Here is a 15,868-nt window from a genome sequence, read left to right as displayed (position 1 = left end):
AGCTTGAAAAGACGAGAGCGAGCCGAGGAAGAAATCCCTTCTTTTGCAGGAATGCTGCATAATCTTGATGCTGCACTTCTAAGTGGATCTTAAGGATGAGTTCAGCAGCACGGGGCTTTTCCTACATTATCAGCTTCCCTACTGGGAAGGTGGATGAAAGGAAGGCCAGTGGCCCTGCCACGAAACCCCAGGGAACTGCAGTTTGTGCGGAGACAGAAGTGCAGAGGGGACAGGGCACAGGGAGAAGTCAGAGCGGCAAGCTGCCACTTGGAAAGAGAGCAGAGGAGGCACTAATGCAGTCAGCAGCAGCAGTGCAGCAGGGTTTTTACTACTCCGTGACCTCCTCCGGCGGAGCTCTCTGTGCAGCCAGCGCTGTGCAGGGCTCTCGAGCGCAGCACCAAGGGTACGGGCTGAAACCCACACGGGCCCAACGCGGTGGCAGCGCAGGCTGCAAGGGTGCCTCGCGTACCCGCCCCAGTACAGGGACAGTCGAGGACCTGCAAAAAGGGGGTGGTGGTGCGCGTGCTCCTGTGTGAGGGCGGCTCGGTCAAACACATTTCTGAAACCACGGCCTCAAGAATCAGGGCATGTGTGTCACTGGCAAAGGGGCTGCAGCTCTGTGTGTGGTGGGGGACAAGGAGGGAGGAAGAGCTGGAAGAGGTGTGCAGTTGCTGTCCTACAGCACCAGGGCCAGGCTGCAGAGCAGCTAGGAGAGCCAGGCAAGCTCTGCCCTGCAGCATCCTTGTCTTGCCTACTCCTCCTCCACCCTTAAAGCCATGCATCACAGGGGTTAAAAGCCCACGAGTCTGGGAACTTCTCGGCTCATTTCACACGTGACAGGAACAGGGCTGGAAGCCCAGAGAGCTCTCCCTGGCCCATCAACTTACCGGGGACTCTCCCATCACCCTCTCGCCGTTGTTGATTCTCATTACCCCTTTGCGCCCATTCCTCTCCAACAAGACACTCATCCAAGTGTTGAGGGGAACCGGCTCTTTACTCCTGGTGGTGAGAAGGGAGGAGAGGACACACGGGTGAGAGCTCTGCCATCACCACCTGCCAAGACAGCGCTGTAAACCCGCCCTGGCCAGCTGGGGCTGTCCCAGCTCGCAGCCGCACAGCCAGCCTGGCATGAGCCTGGGAAAGGGGCACAAGCCGGGGGCAGGCCCAACTCTGCCCTGTCCCGCAGAGGGGCAGCCGACCAAGAGCCATTACTGCAAACAGCCGAGGCCAGTATGAAGCCTGCTCCCCCCTGCTTCCTTACAGTTTTCTGGAGAAGGGAGCTCAAAGCCAGTGCTGGACACTGAAAGCCACCACTGTCCCTCATGCCTCCGTCGTCACCACCACCCTGACGAGCAGCTCCCCAGCCTGCAGCCCACCCTACCTGAGCACAGCCGCCCCTTTGCCCAGGTCATATCTGTACTCCAGATAGCCATCATGTAAGGCCAGAGAGACAAAGTCCCCTTTGCCATCTGTCTTCTGGCCGTTGTAGAAGATCATGCCACTGGGGTTCTTGGCCAGGAACACAACTTCCATGGACATTTTGTCCCTGAGGAGAAAAGGATTATGGATACTCTCCAATCCAGCTGCCCACACGCTCCCTCTACCCCTGCACGCCAAGCCCTTGGAAGACCTCTGCCTGCCTGGGAGCACAGCTATGGCAGAGAGATGCCACCCCTGTAAGGCACCCTTGCTGGGTAAGAGATCCGTCTGCCACATTCAGGATGCTGCTCCGCAGTGCCTTTATGCCCAGCCCGCTGCAACGCCAAGCACCCAGGGTGCAGCGCTGGCTCAGTCTGGCTGCAGGGATTCTGGCAATGCCAGTCCCTCTGGACAAAACCTCCAGCAGACAAAAGGGAAGAACTCTCGGGAGAGCCAGCGTGTGACAGACGAGGCTCAGAGCGCGAGCTCTCTCCCTCGCATCAGCCACGCAGGCGATACGCTCATCTGCCCCTCTCCCATTCCCTGGCACTTACTGGAGGTCAGGAACGAAGGTCTGCAGCCCATTCAGCTCCAGGTAGGAGAAGCCATTGAACTCCGGGAGGAAGGGCATGGTGTGGTCCTGCTCTGTCACTGGGCACAAACGAGGGAATGGTGAGGAAGGGGAGGCAGAGCAGCTTCAGCCAGTGCCCCAGAGCCACAGCAGGCAAGGTCTCCTGGCCACCCAGGCTGGGGAAATCAGCACTTTCAGTTCCACCCCCTTCCCCAGACCCGCTCCTCTGCCAGCTCCCGTCCCACCTAGCTCGCAGAAGTCTCCTTCCCGGCCCATGGGACAGGCGCACAAGGCACCTCCCTCTGGCAGCACCAGGCAGGTGGCAGAAACGTGGCAGGGCGTAGGGTCGCAGGGATTCCTCTCGTCGGCACACGTTGGGCCTGCAGCGGAGAAGGCAGCCTGTCACATCAGCATCTCAAACCAACAGCCATCAGGTACGATTTGGCCAGAGACAAATGTCTCTGATGTCTCCTGATGCCCTGCCAGCCTTTTTCTCCTGTCTCAGGTTGGGTTCCCGTGACCCAAGAAGCACCCCGCAGCAGATCCCACAAATAGCAGATGATACCCTTGCCAGACTATGCCCCTAAAGTGCAAGGGGAAACTTTTTTGTGCATGAGAACAGATCTTGGCCCTTGTCTTGTGTGCATCTGAATAGGTCTACATTCTAAATTTATTGACCTCACTGATGTGGCTTCATCCTATGCTTCTCCCTCTAGCCCACTGCTGACACTCCACACCACGTCCCTCCCAGCTGTAGCTCCTAACATGAGACCCAGAGGCTCTGGGATCCCTCAGGGCCAGCCAGCAGGATCAGGAGCCCCCTCCCCGTACCGGTGTAGGTGTAGAGACACTCGCAGTGGAACATCTCTGCCTCCTTGACATGGCAGATGCCACCATGGTGACAGGGGTTGGGGTGACAGGGGTCGTTGCCGCACTCGCCCACGCCGCTGCCATACAGCACATCACTGCCTTTCTCCCGCAGGTCATACATCTGGTTGTTCACGTCCAGGAGGCGGATGCAGCCCTTCAGGCCGGTCGTAGCTGCGGTACGATCTGCCACCCTGAGGGGACAGAGGACAAAGTGGGTGGGGGTTTTTTCCCCAAGGACAAAAAAGCAGAGGCCCTCCAAGCATGTGGCTGTGCTCCCCAGCAGGGTGTTAAAAGGCCCCCCGGGCCCAGAGAAGTCCTGCTCCACAATGACCCCCCAGCCACTGCCCGAAGCCTGCTGACAGGCAGAAGGCTGCAGCCACCTCTGCCCGCAGCAGCGGCAGATGCCGCAACACCCAGGGCAGCGGTCCAGCGCCCTCACTCACGCAGCCATTTGGTCCTCCGGCGCTCCCCCGATGAACAGGTCCGTGTCGAGGTTGAGTCCGTCGGTGCCCGTCGGGCTCTCCCCGCTGACGTGGGGCTCCCCGTCGACAGACAGCATGCCGCTGCGGCGGTTGCGGTTCACCACTAACTGGTGCCACTTGCCAGGCTCAACACGGACCTTGCTGGTGATGACGCCCGTGCCGGAGCCAGTGTTGAACCTGGAGCAGAAGAGGGGGAGGCCTGTGTCTGTGCCACCCTGCAGAAAGGTGACATCTGTGCCATGCCATGGGGGCTGCTCCGTTCCAGGGAGAAGCTGGGAGCACTCAGGAGCCGCCCCTCTCTCCCCACCTCTGGACCAGGCTGTACTTGGAGCACACAGCTGTCCTCCACTGAGCATCGGGACTGACTGCCTGAGACCTGGTCTGGACTTTGCAGCTCCCGAGCTCTGCCCTCCACCTCACCTCATTCAGAATCTGCACCTTTGGCTTCTGGGGCTGGAAAAATCATTTCAGCTCAGATTTCTGGGGCCTTTCTCCTTTTCTTGTCACCCCTGCACTACTTCTTCTCGTACAAAAACAGTGCCAAAAGATGACCTCTCACTTGCTCAAAAAAATCAACCTCCCACACCTTTTAGCTTTTCAAAATTCAAACTGAAATAAGTGAATTAACTTTGTTGAAAAGTGCCACAGGGAATGAGTCCCCTTATTCCTATTACACTGGAAAAAACGTTCCTCCTCCCCTTCTTGTTCATTTGATGCTACTGTTTCTTAGCCTGCAAGTTTGAGCCCAGCATCTTTCTGGTGTTCTGCAAGGATCATTCTGTCAAGAGTGGCTGCTCCACTTCCTCCACGCCACACAGGGCTGAGGGGAAGGGCACCTACCTCAGCTCCACAAAGCCGCCAACCAGCGCCAGGGAAATGAAGTCTTTGCCGCGGTTCTGCCCATTGTACAGCAGCAGCCCACTGAGCTCCACAGTCCTGAACTCCATGGCGATGCGCACGGTGTGGTATGCCTTCATCATCTTGAAGGCCAGGTAGGACTTGCCGCCAAAGCTGGGGATGAAGTACCTGATAGCTGCAAGAGCCGGGGGGGGGGGTAGAGAAAGGAGGAGGGGATGAAGTAAAGGAGGGAACAGAAAGATAGAGAGCAGATAAAGGCCTGACATGAGCCTGTGAACACCTTCCTACCTGTACAAACAAAGAGAGCTCTTGTGAAATGGCAGAAAGCAGCTCACCCTCTCCTCTGGGCCCATGCTCCTGTGCAATTATCCTGTCACCGCCTCCCAGACACACGTACTGGTAGCAACCAACTTCTCTTGTGATGGCATGCCCCCCGAAGATCACTCCCAGGCTTTAGAGATCTGTGGTACTGCTGCCCAAGTACTTAGCTTCAGTGGTGCCCCAACCAGCTCCCCCCAGGTAAGGACCAGTGCTGTTGGTCCTTTCCATGGCCAGCTATCACATTCCCTCTGCCCTCAGCTGAGCTCTGCTGCCCACACAGCTCCTTAGAACTCAACTTCCCGGCTCCTTAGATAATTTTTATCTGTCCTCCCAGAATCCCACATCACAGATTTACATTCATCACTCCAGATTTTCCTTTATTGTAGCTGAGATTTTCCAAGGAACCTGGAAGGCCAAGCCATATTAAAATTAACTGGGCTGGACACCCACATCCAGTAGCAGTTTTGAGTGCTTCAGCTTATAGCTTTAGGGACAATGATTTTCAGGAATAAGCACTCAAAGAGCCCCCAGCATGACGCCAAACTGCCAGTGGGAGCTCACAGTAAATAACAGCAGTGCTGGTTAAGCATGCCGCCAGTCTGCAGCTGTTTGCGGAGCAGCTCTGAGCACCGGGAAATAGCGCCTGAATTACCAGCACACATCTCCCGGTGTTCGACGGGACAGTTACTACCTGACTCTCTGTTACGCTAACTACCAGTCACTAGCTGCAAGAGCTGCGAGCGATAATGCCATGAGCGGAGATAAAAAAGCAGAAGCTCACAACCCCCACGCTTCGGGGCACTGGTATATCAGAAGCAGAGCCAGGAAGAAATTGCTCCTGGCACCTTCTTACCCTGCAGCCTTGCCGTGCTTGCCTCTTACAATGCATAGCACATGTACAACCTGTTCTTGGCAGGGCTAAGAAAGCTGGTTCAGTTGACCCCTGCAGTGCCTCCTGCCTGGTGCACACGCAGCGCCGGTGCTAGTTACGGGGCTGGGCTGCACGTGCCGCCGCGTCTCCCCATCCCCATGCAGTCACTGCAGTTTGCCGGAGTACGGACAAACACAGGTCGGAGGCACGTACGTTTCTCACAGACGGCTCCCCCTTTGCCTGCCGGGCAGCTGCAGGTGAACTCCTTCCCGTCGTCCTCGCAGGTGCCGCCGTGCAGGCAGGGGTGAGAGTCGCAGGGCCGCAAGGGTTTCTTCGTGGCGGGGGGCTGGCGCGTGGGCTTCCGCCGGGTGGTGGCAGGGAGGGTGGAGGTGGGTCTCTTGGTGCTCACTGCTGCTGCCGTCTTGGCGCTGGGTCGGCCCGCGGCATCTGGGTGCAGGACGTGGACTGTGGTGGCAGCGGCAGCCGTGGTGTACCTCCGGGTGGTGGCGGGTGCCATGGTGGTGGCTGTGGTTGTGGTCACAGTGGTGGTGAAGAGCCTGGGGATCCAGTCTGAAACACAGTGAAATGCCGGTGGAGGCTGGTGCTTTGCAACCCTCTCTGGGGGCAGGGAAAGCTGCTCGGGCTTTTGGGGTGAGATGGCAGCAGAGAGGCTTGGATGGATGGCTCTCCCGGGCTACCGCGCGCCCAAAGCCCAAGAGCCCTCTCCCCTCTGCTCTCCAGGCCCCAGGGCTCCTGCTGCACAGCCCGGCTTACGAGTCCGGCAGCTGCCCGCACAGGGTGCGCGTCTGCACAGGGCCCTCTTCCGCACCACCGTGCTGCTGGTCCTCCCACCCCGGCATGGGGGTAGCCACGCTTCCAGGCAGAGCTGCGTGCCCGGTGCAGGTGTGGCCATGAACCTTTCTTTCCTGGAAAACTGCTGGTTTGGGTTTATCAGCACGAGATCCCACGGGCTGGCCACCCCTTCGGGACTGCCAAGGGGAGCACCGGGAAGAGCTCACTTTCCATGACTGTGGCACTGCCACACAGCCACGGTGCAGCACTGCCGCGTGCCACGTGCTGTGGAAGAGGGGAGCAATATTACCCCCTTTTCGGCCTTCCTGAGTTGAGAACAGTCCAGGCACATGGACTAACCTCCGAGACCTGGCTCTGCAGGGCACTGTCTGGGGAAGCATTTGACGGATTATTGCTACAGAAGACAGGCTCTGGCAAGACCAGAAGAGCCAGCCTGCCCCTGTGAAAGACTAAACCAAGAGAGGGGGACTGACCGCAGACAGAAGGGGCTCACCAAAGTCCATGAATTTGACATGCTCCTGCTGGGGCTTCTTCACCAGAATGGTTTTCTTCTTGGAAGCTTTGATCTGCTTCAGCAGGGCCCCTTGGATGTCAGCTGCTGTGTAGGAAGTGGCTGATCATAGCCAGGAGGAGAAAGGAGAAAGGCAAGAGTGAAGATGCAGGTCCACCTAGCAGTTCCCCTCTCATGACCCCCCCCACAATGCACCCAAATCATTCCTTTCCCTAGGAGGACGCTTCCAGCCTTCCAAGCACTAGCTTAGGGTCCACCTCCTCCCAGCTCTTCTCACAGCATCTGTTGATTTTGCTGGACAGAAGACATAGCCCCAGCAAATTTTAATAAGGTTCTTTCATGCTTGTTTTCACATGCTTATTTCTCAGGCCAGCAGCCCCACTGGGTGTGCCAGCTCCCTCCTCAGGCAGATGGTGATGCCACGGTGAATCAGCACCGGGAAGGCTCTTACCTGGGTCAAAGTGGGACTCCACAATGACACGGACAGCGCTGCTCTGCCCCAGGTCTCGGACACGGATGCTCTTGAAATCCTTCTTAACGTCAGAATTGCGGAAAAGCTCATCCAGCTAATTGGTCATAGGTGAAGGAGGAAAGACAAAGAAGCTGAGTAATGGGGAGATCCTAGGACATAGGTCCTTTCAGTGAAAGATCTTGAGTCTCAGCAAGCCTCCTTGGTTTCAACCCACAGGGGTTTGCATCCAGACCTTTGCAAGACATCCCACTGACACATGCAGAGAACAGGGCTCCTTTGTGTAGGATGATTATTTCATATGGTCTCTATTCTTTATGGCCTGCAGTTAAAGGTAAGAACAGGATCCAGAAAGAGTACCAGGAACGTGAGCTATCTCCACCATACCCAAGGAGAAGAGCAGAACAGAGCCACACCAGAGACACCTTACAGTTCATACAGGGATTTTCTATTGTCTAAGTCTTACTGATCTCTTCTAAAGCTGTGTAAACCTGCTTAGACACTTCGGAAATCTCATAAGGCACCATTCTGCATCTGTAAGTACCTGACTGCCTTTTAAAACTTGGCTCTCGGACATTGCAGGATTTGTCTGAAGTCACAAGAAGGAGACAGTGACAGTCCAAGGCTTTAACACCCCTGCTAGCTATCTGTCCAGCCTCCTGTTGGACTGGCAGTCGTCACAGCTAGAGGCCACAGCTTCCTTCCCTTAGCTTCACGGCAGAGACAGAAGAAAGTCATTAACTGACCAATGGTCCCATGGTACAGGGTCCCCTATAAATTTGGGCATAGTGATCTCAGAGGGGTAAAGGAGCACGTCACATCCATGGGTATTGGCAGGTAGGTTGCACAGGGACAGCAGGTCTCTGCAGCACCAGGCTGTGGCAGGAACTCTCAGCCCAGCCACAGACGGCCTCTGGGACAGAGGGCTTGTGCCATGCCTTCATTTCCCCCAGCCCTGGGCAAACAGACACCAGCAAAATCTCCTGCCTTCTCACGGGGGGTGAACGGATGAACCAGTGAAGGGAGCTTTTGTGTGCATGTTTGCATCCTCAGATAGAAGCCACTGTTGTATTGGGAAATGTTGCTATTGTGATACAGAACTGCATGAACCATATGGTCCATATGCCAGGCACACATCTGCTTATATGACTGTACTGAGGGCTTGCCAACTTCTAAGTGCAGCTTGGAACCAGCTCTAAATATGTTAATCTCCTTGCAAAGATGCTTTGTATTTGCTATGCCACACTGCAAGCTACAGTATAATGTTGCTACCCCACCCAGCGCTTCCTTGGCATACCCATGTGTACACGTTGCCATGCAAAGTCCACCTAGTCCAAGAGCTGGCAACGCAGGGGAGTTCTCCTTAAGGGTGGGAGACTGGATTTACACCAGCAGCTTCCCAAGCTGTGTAGCTGAACTGGAGGGGCAAAGAAGTTTTGGACACGTTTTTGTCTAAGCACTTTTCATGGAGATAAGGACACTTTGGGAAATCCAGGGCGTTAAGGCAGAACCTCTCATCTGAACAGCCCCATCACCAAGATCAAGCTGAAAAAGGGTGATTTTTGTCCCAGCACATCACAAAAGGTGGAACCCACTGACACAGCACGTGGTAGTGGCTAATAACACACAGAGAGAAAGAGATTGGACAAATTCACAAAAGGTACCTCTTAGAACTGGTGCATCATCTCCTTACACTCTCAGGTGCCCACCCCATAAAAGCACTGGCCCTGGTGATAAGCTCTGTTTGCTCCCAACTTTTGTAGGTTAAGCCCACCTCAAAAAAAAACCCCAGCATGGCGCAATGCTCCTCCAAGGCACTCAACACATTTTGCAGACAGGTCTCTGTGCTCCCATTTGACAGACAGCAATGACAGTCCACGGCCTCCCCAGAAGCCAGCGCGAATGAGAAGGTGAAGCAGGAGGAAACCCACAGCGGTTCCCATGGTCGGGACAACAGAGAGTCTGCAGTTACAGAGGGTGGTCTTGGCTGGGGTACTGTAGCACGCACCGGGGGAGCCGCGCTCAGGAAGCAGACAGCGCTTGGTCCCTGGGTCAGCGGGGTGGCTGGAACGAGGCGCAGCAGGCAGGCAGCCCTCCTGCAGAGCGCTGGCGCCTCGGAGGCCAAGTGGACGCAAGCAGGGGAGCGTGGCACAGGCTGGCTCCCCAGGGGAGCCCAGCCACTTGAGCAGACAAGGCTTACTAGCAGCAGCTCGGAGAACGCCCGCTTGCTTGAGAAGGGGAGGACTGTGTTTCTAGCAGTGAACATTTGGGGTTCTGTCATCTGTCCAACACAGTCCAGACAGAGGAGGGGAGGGTCCTCTTTTCTTTTGCGGAGGCCAGAAAAGCGCTAGCCAGACCCTAGATCAAGTGCAAAGGACTCACCGCACTCTCAATGCTCCTGGCCGTCTCCCCAAAGAGCTCTGACTTGGGGTCAGCCATCTCAGGTGTGTAGAACAGCTCCTGGCCTTCCACCTCCTCCAAGATGAGGACTCCTTGGAAGACTTTGGTAGCTATGGGAGGGAGGGTAAACAAGACAAACACCTTTAGTCAGCTTGTGGGCAGGGGACAGGCGTGTGGCTGACAGCCGCAAGGAGCGTTCGAGTCCCTGGGGGGAAAGGGTGATGGCGGTGTGCGGGTAGTGCCAGTGTTGGGGTTAGTCTAGATGGGTCTGGGAGAGCGCCATGGAGGATTAGTATCAGAGGGTGCTGGAGCAGATGGCAAAGACCAGGCTGGAGATGGCAGCTTTTACCATACGGTTTCCTCTGAGCTCCGGCCCGGAGAGCAGCCCCCCTGCACCGGCTGAGTAACAAGAGAAAGACGTTAGCTAGAGCAGCACATAGTCAACACGGCAGGATCAGACACGTGCATGCAAAGAGGGGGCAGAGGAGGGCGAAATGTGGACTCTGGTCAAGGAGAAGACCCGTGCTGGGAGAGGGAAGCAGAGACCTTGCCAGCTACCAGGCTGTGGCCAGCCTTGCGAAACGTGGAACAGGGACCCAAGGTGTGGTTCCCTTCCAGGGGAGCTGTAAGAGTGCAGAGGCAGCTATAGAAAGATCCCTGTGGTGGGTAACCATACAGGAGGTTCCCAGCCGTTTTCCTTTCATGAGGTAAAGGGGGAACGTGTTGTCTGGAGGAAAAAGGGGTGTCCTGCTAGAAACCCCGAGGAACAGGAACAATTAGGAAGGGCCTCAGTGGGCAGTGAGGAAGCATCTGGGAGATGGCCCCAGAGCAGCAACTTCTAGGGTAACAAGGATGTACGTACAGGGCAACCAATATTCTGACCAAGCACAGCTGGCTCTGTTTCCTCAACATGGACAGTGTCAAAGGGACTGCAAGCAGGCAAGACAGATCCTGCCTAGGTCAGGAGAGCAGTGCACACCCCTGGGGACCACAGCATGAGTCAAAAAGCTCAGATTCCCCAGGAAGCCCAGCAGGGACACTGGAGCTACAGCTGCTCTCCCCAGCTGCCCTGGCACCGAACTGGTCCTGGTCAGCTCAGCTCCCTTTACAGCCATCAACATAGATAAAACGGGAATCCATGAAATTCCCTCATCCCCCTAGTGCCAGTCGTGAGCTCTCCGGAAGCCAGAGCAAAACACTGGTCAAAGTTTCAAGGCTTTAGGAGTCAAGGAAGAAAATGGTCACAGAATCATAGAATAGTTTGGGTTGGAAGGGACCTTTAAAGGTCATCTAGTCCAACCCCAATGGGGTCCCTGGTCACCTAAGCAAAGAGAACTGCAGAGTGCCCTGCTCCCCATGTGAACAGCAACACTAGGGCTGGCTGCTGGGGGTTGCGGCAGGTGGGCACAACATCTGCCAGCTACCATGGCTCAGCACCTCCCTGTGACCATCTCCTCAGGGACACACCAGCCCCCACACTGAACATAGGAACCACGCTCACTGCCAGCCAGGCAAGCACAGCATCACGCTGCTCTCCCCGCCAGGCAGCTCTCAGTGGCACCTCTCCCTCTCCTGCACCCTGCAAGAGCTCCGTCTGACTCCTGACCACTGAAAGGGAGCCCAGAGCCCAACCCCGAGGACAAACTCACCCGGACAGTTGCTGCCTTCCGCATCAGCAGCCGCAGTCTTGCCATCAGAGCAGCATCCCAGCGGGGTGTTGTAACACGTCGCCCTCTCAATGGCTGGGGTGGAAGATACCTGGCTTTCCTCTACCTCCTCTTCCCCTGCAGGGCATTAAGAGGAGCATTCACCAGCAGGAGGTAAGATCTCACACCTCTGTCTCAGAGAATGAGGCTGAGACACAGCTTCATTCCACAGTGAGAGACAGGGTATGGTTGAGCCCACAACCAATGTGCCAAGCCTAAGAAGTGCACACTCACCGGCAGAGCCTGCCCCACTAGATTCCTGGTCTCCACTCATGCCCATCTCTTGGTCTCCACTGCCTTCTGCACTGCCCGATTCAACATAGGCAGGCTGGGTGGTGGCCAGGACCACTGGCGCAGTGGAGAGAGGGCGGACGGTGGTCTTATACACCCCCTGGGTCATCCATGGTGTAGTGGCTGGTCTGGTAGTTGTGATGTGCCTTGTTGTAGGCTGACTTCTTTCCATAGGCCTGACTTCCAACAGCAGGGAGCTGGTAGCCAGCTCAGTGGGTTCTGGAGCCCGGGTGGTGAGCCGCAGAGGCGGAGGAAGGATTAACTTGTCCAAGGGCAGCGTAGGCAGCGGTGTGGGTGGTGAGGTGTGGCTTGTGTGCATGATGGACTCTGAAAGGAGCAGCAAAACAGTGTAGGTAAGGAGAGGCAGGTCTGGAAAAGGCTGGCCGTGACACTGGGAAGCATGTTGCAAACCCTCAGGCACCTGCCCTGGGCAGTGCATCTGCTGTACCGTGAAGAGTCACGGCGCAGAGCGCTGGCACTGCCCCAGCACTGAGAGCATCAGACACTCACCATGGCACTGCCCCACATGCTTCACTGTAATGATCTGTCCCTGCCGGCAGGCAATGGTCTTCAGCTGGCACTGGTCCCCGTAAGTGACACCATCAGAGCCACACACCTGGGAGGCAGAGGGAAAATGCGAGCTGGGCAAAATAGACCAGTCTCTACAGCAGAGGCTTTGCATGGGTCCCTCTCAGGCAAAGAGGCGATGGTCTGCACAGAGGGACCCAAAGGCGGGCTGCAGAAGCCTGGGAGCAGAGCAGTTCAGAGGTGCCAGATGGAGCACCCTTCCCCACGCACCGCAGACAGTGACCGAACTTGCCTGCCTGCTTCTTGGCGGGGAGGAAGAGACACCAGACTGCAGCGCTGCCTGTACCAGCCCAACGCAGCCGAGCTAGCCACACACCCCCACGCACGCTGCTCAGCCCCCCATGGCTGCCTCTCCCGCAAACCTTGGTCATGTTGGCCTCCGAGCAGAGCGGGGACGGGCACTCGCAGTGGGCAAAGCCGTTCACTTCCACGCACGAGGCCCCAAACTCACAGCTCATTTCCTCACAGGATTTTGGGGCTGATGGGTCTGGAGTAGGGAGAGAAGGGAGAAGAGATGACCAACAAAGCACATACCAATCATACAGAAACAGACTATGCTGAATCAAAATCCTTGTCTCCTCCCAGTGGGTCGTAGCTCTCCCAGCGACTCACCAGAGCAGTTCAGACCAGTGGCCAAGACAGACTTTCACCAAACAGAAAAATAGTCCCTTGTGCTGCGCATGAGCGCACAGGTAACAGGAACCCAGGCAGGAATGGCGGCTAGGGCCCCTTTCCCCCAAAGCACAAGCACGCAGGGTGGGAGGGATGCATTTCTTTCACGGGCCTACGTGTTGCCCTGCAGCAGTGCCCAAGCACCCATTTCTCGGTGCCCCACGCAATCCCTCTCGTACGTGGGTCCCTCACCTTTCTCACAGCCAGTCATGCCCAGCTTGCTGCCATTGGGGCACTGGTTGCATTTCATGCCAGTGATACCAGTCTTGCAGGAGCATAGTCCAGTCATCTGCTCACAGTCATCACGCACCGAACCCACCGGGTCGCAGTTACAGGCTGGGTAAGAAGGGAAAAAAGACACTGTTTTGCTGGTGGATTTGTGGAGTCAACAGCAGACTCACTCAGGTCCCCCAGCAACCCAAGAGAAGAGCGAGGAGAAGGGTCCAGAGGAGGACCACGATGCCCACGGCTACTCGCTACTTATTGACCCCACACAGCTGCAGGAACCTGCCTCCACTCGCTACCCTTCGACCGTGGTCCTATGGCTCGCGATCCCACATCCACCCCGCAGACCCGCGTTCCCATCAGCACTAAAGATTCACGTGGCTCCAGGAGGACAGTCCACCCATCCCAGGAGACCTTCTGCCTCTCTCTGGTGCAGGATAAAGGAAAGGAGTGGTAGAAGAGATAGTGGCCATTGGTGTCTGTCTAGCTTGAGGTCAGAGGATTTTACCTACTGACATTTGTGGTTCTGCTTTTAGAGCGAGACCCCACTCTGATTTAATGACTACAGGTGAGAGCGAATTTAGTACAGACTTAGGGAAGACATTTCAGCAGTGTGATGCCTTTGCTGTTACAAAGCTGACATCCTATTTCAAATTTGAGCTTTCTGGCTCTGACCTGCACCTACTGAATCCTGACGTGCCAGCATTTAGACAAGCCCTCCTTCCTGAGGCCACGAGAGGAACCCAGGAGTCTGCGCGCCTGTCCTCTCTCCGAAGCACAAAGCATCCCTCCTGCCCTTCAGCTGCACAATGGTGTCTCCAGCCGGAGCTTGCTACCTCTGAGCAGGGCACTTGGATTCAGTCCCTCGGCCAGGCGCTTAGGCCAGGTGGGAGCCTGAGACATATCTACCACTCGGCGGACAGCTATCTGTGATTTCAGCAAGAGATGGATAGGATCATATTCTCTGTTGTTTGCAATCCCCTCCCAGTAACTCCCCTTCCCCCTGGCTGTTCTGGCCACTGCCAGTCTGGCACTGACTGGATTTCTTGGGTGGGTCTCCAATGCACCGTGACACATGCTAAAACCTTATAACTGTTTTAGATCCTTGTTTCAAAAAAAACAGGGCTTTTTTTGTTTGCTTACTGCTGTTTTCACTTGGCCATTCCTGGTGGAGCCAGCATCAACGGGCAAAAATACTGCCTCCTTCCTTCTCCTTCAGACCCACTCCTCTGCACCTGCCTGCCCGGTCACATGCAGGGACACCGGGGCTCGCTCACGCTGGCTCTAGCAGCCCCGCGGAAGAGCCGGCCAGGGAGCAGGCACATGGAAGGAGACACCGTCTCCTAGCCAAGCTGCACCATGAGGGAGCAACAGCACCTGGGCAATGCTTCAGGCCACCCTGTCTCTCTTGCACGGAGCAAGTCATCAAGCTCTGCAAAAACAGCCGCTGGAGGTGACTTAAATAGGACCAACGCTAGAGCTCCTCATTTTAAATAGCACAATACCCCGCCGCTGCCTTGAGCCCCCCAGCGCCGCGCCAGCAGAGCTGCACGGGACGAGGGGTGACGGCCCAGCCCTGCCCACACTCACGCGTGCAGCCGCTCTTGCTGTCAGTGACGATGCCGCGGAAGTTCCAGAAGCCGGGCTCGCAGCGGTCGCACTTCAGGCCCCCCACGCCTGGCTTGCAGGAGCACTGCCCTGCTGCGGGGTCGCAGGCTCCCCCGTAGGAGCCGTAGGGGTTGCACTGGCAGGTGCCTGCGAGCCAGAGAGAGAGAGCGTGAGGCTGAGTCCCGGCCAAGCAGGCGGGGGGACGCCGGGGGCTGCATCACGGCCGAGGGACCGACCGCTGAGCCACCGAGCTGCTCAGCCAGGGCAGGAACGTGGTCTCATGCTGGGCAGGAGGAGGTTTCACCAGCTGCCCTCAACACTTCTCCTCTACCCCAGCTACACAGGGGTACTAAGCCTTCAGAGATTAACCTGCTTGCTTTGCTGTCATCAAGAGCTCCTCTCTCATTAACATCAAAGGAGGAGGAAGCTATTAGAAGTTTATTATTAATTCATTAATTAGGAACTTGATGGAGGGAAATGATCCAAAGATAGACAGAGACGCTCCCTTTATCCACAGGGAGCAGGAGAAAGAGGACACGGGGCAGAGCTGGAAAGAAAGTGGGACCTTGGGAGCTGCAAGCAGGGTGCGTGCGCACACCCCCGGACTGCCAGAGGCAGGGAAATGGCATGTCCAGAACAGGCAGCGATGGATAAATCCACCCAAGGGGCTTCAAGCTGCTGGTTAAGTGGTAATTACCTCCTGATATATGCTTGCTGCCAACACAGGGACACAGGTGGGACAGAAACTGGTGGGATACTGAATCTTGGCCAGCACTGACCACACCACCACGCTTCTGCTCATCCAGCGCCCACCTCGGCCCGCAGCCCCGCACACCCCCTGCCAGGAGATCTCTGAACTTTCCCTGAATGCTGCTGCTTTTTAAATTATACGGCACATTAAACAGCACTATATCCTCATCAAGCAGGCATTAGTCAGGCCCATGCATGGCGTGAATCATGTCTCCACAGGGTAATGTGTTTCCCTAACAGGCAGTCACAGCCTCAGCTGTTAAGAGTTTGCTAATGCCTTTCAAAAGGCGCCTTCTGCTAAAGTGCTGACTCCAATAATTATTTAATAAATACTAATGGAACATTTGCCAGCTCAGCTTCCTGCACAGTGCAGCCACCCACTAGTCACAGGTCCTGGGATGGCCTGCAGAAGGTCCCTAGGTGAACCTGAAAGCTCTGTTCCA

At 56.3% G+C, this 15,868-nt stretch overlaps 1 protein-coding gene across 1 annotated transcript in view; it reads right to left on the bottom strand.

The window, feature by feature from the left end:
* The window catches only part of AGRN (agrin), a gene marked incomplete at both ends in the record, with an annotated part of 122,792 nt that overhangs the window by 10,433 nt on the left and 96,491 nt on the right, over window positions 1-15,868 (bottom strand). Inside the window, 17 exons of the mRNA XM_082009422.1 lie at window positions 888-999; window positions 1,382-1,546; window positions 1,974-2,070; window positions 2,236-2,370; window positions 2,822-3,051; window positions 3,304-3,519; window positions 4,183-4,375; window positions 5,606-5,962; window positions 6,699-6,818; window positions 7,168-7,282; window positions 9,568-9,695; window positions 11,235-11,369; window positions 11,526-11,909; window positions 12,093-12,198; window positions 12,533-12,657; window positions 13,035-13,178; window positions 14,658-14,822. Coding sequence (XP_081865548.1) covers window positions 888-999; window positions 1,382-1,546; window positions 1,974-2,070; window positions 2,236-2,370; window positions 2,822-3,051; window positions 3,304-3,519; window positions 4,183-4,375; window positions 5,606-5,962; window positions 6,699-6,818; window positions 7,168-7,282; window positions 9,568-9,695; window positions 11,235-11,369; window positions 11,526-11,909; window positions 12,093-12,198; window positions 12,533-12,657; window positions 13,035-13,178; window positions 14,658-14,822 — 2,927 coding nt within the window. The remainder of the gene's footprint in view (window positions 1-887; window positions 1,000-1,381; window positions 1,547-1,973; window positions 2,071-2,235; window positions 2,371-2,821; window positions 3,052-3,303; window positions 3,520-4,182; window positions 4,376-5,605; window positions 5,963-6,698; window positions 6,819-7,167; window positions 7,283-9,567; window positions 9,696-11,234; window positions 11,370-11,525; window positions 11,910-12,092; window positions 12,199-12,532; window positions 12,658-13,034; window positions 13,179-14,657; window positions 14,823-15,868) is intronic.

Source organism: Phaethon aethereus (assembly GCF_964289735.1).
Source record: "Phaethon aethereus genome assembly, chromosome: 21".
Classification (NCBI taxonomy): domain Eukaryota; kingdom Metazoa; phylum Chordata; class Aves; order Phaethontiformes; family Phaethontidae; genus Phaethon; species Phaethon aethereus.
The sequence above is the reverse complement of the archived record's forward strand: the minus strand, read 5'-3'. Positions and strand labels throughout refer to the sequence as shown.